At 45.3% G+C, this 4,913-nt stretch overlaps 1 protein-coding gene across 1 annotated transcript; it reads right to left on the bottom strand.

Moving 5' to 3' along the window:
• Positions 1 to 382: 382 nt before the first annotated feature.
• On the bottom strand, positions 383 to 2,564 carry RPLP1 (ribosomal protein lateral stalk subunit P1). The gene is made up of 4 exons (XM_019968197.2): positions 2,349 to 2,564; positions 1,562 to 1,636; positions 732 to 849; positions 383 to 519 (listed from the first exon to the last, which is right to left on the bottom strand). Exons 1-4 carry the CDS (start codon positions 2,418 to 2,420, stop codon positions 440 to 442), a joined length of 345 nt encoding a protein of 114 aa, XP_019823756.2. The 5' UTR covers positions 2,421 to 2,564; the 3' UTR covers positions 383 to 439.
• Positions 2,565 to 4,913: the final 2,349 nt, after the last annotated feature.

The following is a 4,913-nucleotide window of genomic DNA, read 5'->3' as shown; positions in this document are numbered from 1 at the left end:
CCAAGTGCCTAGCACCTAACAGATGCTCTGAATATACCTTTTATGTGAATCCAAGTTCTAGGATGGCCCTGGCATTTTGAAAAGTGAACCAATTTACCCTTCATACCATTGTTCAGTCACCTCTCCCCAGAGCTACTTCATCTTTCAAGTATCTGAGATCTGGATCACACACCCCCATGCCCAACAGTGACTCTTATTCAGTCTAGAGAACAAATCCTGTAATCATGAAGTCATGTGAGTAATCTGGACAAGGTGTCTGCTCTGAGCCTTTCTCCTCCAGCCTCCCCATGCAGTTCTCAATGTTGCTCCCAGCTCGTGTCATGGCAGAAAACACTGAAAGCCAAAGTTCATTTTCACACAACACACCCCCCAGAACTATCAGTTAAGACCAACAGCAGCAAACAGCTCAGCTTTTTATTCAATGTGTTACTAAAGAGATTTAGTCAAAAAGACCAAAGCCCATGTCATCATCAGACTCTTCAGATTCTTCTTTCTTTGCTTCTACTTTCTTCTCCTCAGCTAAAAACAAAGCAAAAAACAAGTCAGTTACCTCACTAAAACTCCAAAGAGCTCCAGGCCCTACAACTCACACAGTCAAAAATATCCTAGCTTTCCCTCATCAGATGATGCCTCTTAAGATTTCTACACATCTACTCTTAGCAAATGAAGAGCAATTTTGCCCCTAGTACCTCTAATCTCCACCCTCCTCCCTCCAATACCTAGTTTCCTACCTGGGGCAGCAGCAGTGGATGGGGCAGGACCTCCTGCTGGTGCAGCACCGGCCGCTGGGGCGGGTCCACCAGCCCCCACATTGCAGATGAGGCTCCCGATGTTGACATTGGCCAAAGCCTGCAACACATGTGCATATTCAGGTAAATGCTTAGTTCTGGCCTTCTGTTATAGCACCGAAATGCTGGCTTAACTTACAAGTACAGTTCATGTCTCCTCTTAACAGTGAATTCTATTTTTTTAGACTGCTATGTAATTCTATGTAATTTTCCCAAGGGAATTCACTAACAGATCAGTGTTTTAGAGATCACTAACAGAGAACAGGGTACAGTGTTTCCAATCTTAAGACTGAATAACAGGAGGTGAATAGAGGCTATTAGTTTCACTTGCCAGAGATTAAGTAACCTACACTGTGGAAGGTGGCCACTGCTAAATTCCTTGGTCTTTTATATTCTGATACAGAATAAGCGATCAATAAAATGTCGCCACCATGCTGGCAAGATTTACTTGGAACAGCATAGATCGTATATCTTGGATGACCCTTTTATATAATGAAAGAATGACCTGGTAATATATTTTCCTCATGATTTTAGAACAGAAGGAAAGAGAAAGCAGGCTATGAGACCATGAGAAAAAGACACCACAGAACAAAACCATAATTAGCTCCTAGAGATGGAAATATGAGGAAATACCCCTTCTATTTGGACAAGTCCAGTGAAACACGGGGCCTTCCAGCACTTTTGGAGGTTAGCACGAGCACCTGATTTAATAAATCAGTAGGTCTTCCAAAATTTGCTTCTCCAAACAAATCACCTTTTCACCATCACCTTACCTTTGCAAACAAACCTGGCCAGAAAGGCTCAACATTTACACCGGCTGCTTTAATGAGGGCATTGATCTTATCCTCCTAAAACAAATAAAACGGGCACCCCATCAGACGGCACTTTGGTAAACGTCTTCAAAATACTGCAAACTGAAAGCAAATAACTGATAACCGGGGTACAAAAGTACCGTTTACCAATCCGAGTACTCTATTGACATTGCATGTATACTAATCTAAAACGACTGTTTCTTCCACTTTTAAGGCAAAATAAATGCTTCCGCTCCCGCGTGCCAGGTACTTGGCAAGGCCTCGAGTTCATCGCTGCCATTTCACAGGCTGAGACCTGCCCAAATTACATTGCTATTTTAAGCTGTGAGGCAATGCCAGAGGTGGAGCAGAGCGCAGTGTTCCCCTCCGCACCACACAGCCAGGCCCCACAAGACCTACTCAGAGGACCAAGGAAATCACACCCAGAGGAGATATAGTCGTGGGACACGTTATAGCTGCGCATGAGGCTACCCACGGGTTTCACACGTTTCTCTAAATAAAAAAGTTCTCAAAGTCGGCGCGCTCCGCTATAAGTGAAACTCACTCACTCTAGGGCGGGCACATGGCCGATGCCCCAGAGAGCTCGCACATGGGCCCATCCGATGGGTGCCCGTCCCGTCTGTCCGCCCCTCCGCCCGGTGTCGATGGCCGCCACTCCCGCCGGAAGGGCCTGCCCCTAACGCCTGCGAGGGTGGGGAACCGGCCGCCCACAGAGGCCGCCACGCCGCCAGCCCAGGCCCGCACTCACCGTGACCGTCACCTCATCGTCGTGCAGAATGAGGGCAGAGTAGATACAAGCGAGCTCGGAGACGGAGGCCATGGTGCGAGCGAGTGCTAGGTGGGGGCTGCCGAGCGCGGTGCTAGTCGCCGGATGAAGTGAGGGCCTCACCCCAAAACGGCCTTAGCTTCCTCGGAAGAACCGAGCACCTTAGCGGCAGCGGAGGAAAGAGAACCGCGCGCCTGCGCGCAGCTTCTTATACCGGTCACGCGAACCAATCGGCTCCCGGGATTTCAGGAAGAGGCGGGGCCGGAAGAAGCGAGGATAGATCATACCGCGACTTCCCGCAGAAGGCGCCTGCGCAAACCTGTAAGTAGTTCGCAGGTTCAAATTGTCAGGCAGCTGTGAATGCTAACTTCTTTGGTTCGGGTTAAACTCTCAGGGTTTGTGAACAGTAGCAATACTTTTACGGAAAAGTTACCTAGGGAAGTAGGCGTCACTCCCACCTACTGTAGCCCGTATGACACTTCTTAAGCAGTCATTTAATGACGTTGTCAGCCCACTCCCCAATCCCCACCTTCGGCGAGCAGCGACCTGCTGGAGGGCAGCAACTAGGGTTTAGCCGGGAGGTCCCGGTGCCTAGAACAACGTCTCTGATAAAATACTGAATATAGGAGAAAATGGGAAATCTACAGCGTTGCAATAGCAGAGCATGTGAGCGCCTACTATGTCTCAGGCACTGGGCCACAGTCTACAAAGATTCAGTTAAGCCTCACCCAGTGTAAGAGATAAGTACTATTATCTCCATTTTGTAATGGCAAAATTAAAATGCAGTCCTGGTTTCCCGAGATTCCGCGTTACCGCGAGACGGAACCTGGATTCGAAATCTGGGAACTTAAATTCAGTGCTTCCTGCTTCTGTTTGCAGAGAGGCATGGGTTTGGGGGTTATGAGTAAATTTTGGCCTTTTTTTTTTTTTTTCTTCCCAAAGCATAAAAGATAATATTAGGAACATAGGGGAACTTTCCACTTCAACTTCATTTTTTTTTAAAAGGACCTTCTGGTTCGGTGTAAAAGCTTTGAAATTGCACTTGTGATGTTAAAAGACCTCTTGATGTAGCTGCTGTCTCGCTAGGTGCTTTACTGCTGTTTTGTGTCCTTTGAAGCTAAGAATACTGGTGTTGGATTCATACTGAGAGGTTTTCTTTACAATTTTTTAAGTTGAATTGTAATTGACATTTGTTTCAGGTATACAGCATAAAAGATACTTGTTTATACCCCACTCCAGTACTCTTGCCTGGAAAATCCCATGGACGGCGCATGGGGTCGGGAAGAATCGGACACGACCGAGCGACTTCACTTTCATTTTTCACTTTCATGCATTGGCGAAGGAAATGGCAACCCACTCCAGTGTTCTTGCCTGGAGAATCCCAGGGACGGGGGAGCCTGGTGGGCTGCCGTCTATGGGGTCGCACAGAGTCGGACACGACTGAAGCGACTTAGCAGCAGTAGCAGACCGTAAGTCTAGTTAACATCCATCACTATACATAGACAACAGTTTTTTTTTTTTCTTGTGATAAGGTCTACTCTATTAGCAATTTTTAAATATGTGATACAACATTATTAACTCTAGTCACCATGCTGTACCTTACATCCCCATGACTGACTTATTTTATAATGGGAAGTTTGTAGTTTTTGACTCCCCTTCGCCAATTTCTCTCACTCCCCTCCCCCCATCCTCACCTGTCAACCACCTGTTTTCTGTATCTATGAGCTTGTTTGGGGTTTTTGGGGGGTGGTTTAAGATTACACGTATATTGAGATCATATGGCATTCCTCTCTCTCTGTCAGACATTTCATTTAGCATACTGCTCTCACGGTCCATTTATGTTGTCTCAAATGGCTAGAGTTTATTCTTTTTTTATGCTGAATAGCGTCACATCACATTTTCTTTATCCATTTACCCATTGGTGGGCACTAAGGTTGTTTCCACGTGTTGGATGTTGTACATAATGCTGCAAGGAACATGAGGGTGCCGGTATGTTTTCAAGTTACTGTTTTTCATTGTCTTCAAGTAAAAACTCAGAAGTAGAATTTTTGGATCTTATACTAATTTTAATTTTTGGAGGAAATTCCATACTGTTTTCCATAGTGCCTGCACCAGTTTACATTCCCACCAGCAGTACGTCAGGGTTCCCATTTCTCCATATCTTCACCAACATTTGTTAACACTTCTTAACGATAGACATTCCTAACAGGTGTGAGTTGTGGTTTTAATTTGTGTTCTCTGATGATTAGTGATGGTGCGCACCTTTTCCAGTACCTGTTTGGCCATCTGTATGTCTTCTTTATGTCTTCTTTGGGAAAAAACCTCTATTCAGATCTGCCCATTTTTAAAATTCAGTTGTTTGGGGGCTTTTTTGTTACTGAGTTGTATGAATTTGTGGTATGTTTGGATATTAACTCTTTATTAGACACATGATTGCAAGTGTATTTTCCCACTCACTAGGTTGCCTTTTCATTTTGTTGATGGTTTCACTTTCTGTGCACAAGCTTTTTAGTTTGATGATGTTGTTCAGTTGCTAAGTTGTGTCCA

The sequence above is a fragment of the Bos indicus genome, chromosome 10 (genome assembly GCF_029378745.1).
Source record: "Bos indicus isolate NIAB-ARS_2022 breed Sahiwal x Tharparkar chromosome 10, NIAB-ARS_B.indTharparkar_mat_pri_1.0, whole genome shotgun sequence".
Classification (NCBI taxonomy): Eukaryota; Metazoa; Chordata; class Mammalia; order Artiodactyla; family Bovidae; genus Bos; species Bos indicus.
This window is presented reverse-complemented; position numbering and strand designations above follow the sequence as displayed.

Excerpts from the sequence above, each read along its gene's own strand:
- RPLP1 (XM_019968197.2), bottom strand. The coding sequence starts at position 2,420 with ATGGCCTCCGTCTCCGAGCTCGCTTGTATCTACTCTGCCCTCATTCTG. Across the intron at positions 850-1,561 it reads GGCCAGGTTTGTTTGCAAAG|GCTTTGGCCAATGTCAACAT; the intron begins GTAAGGTGATGG and ends CATGTGTTGCAG. Across the intron at positions 520-731 it reads ATCCACTGCTGCTGCCCCAG|CTGAGGAGAAGAAAGTAGAA; the intron begins GTAGGAAACTAG and ends CTTTGTTTTTAG.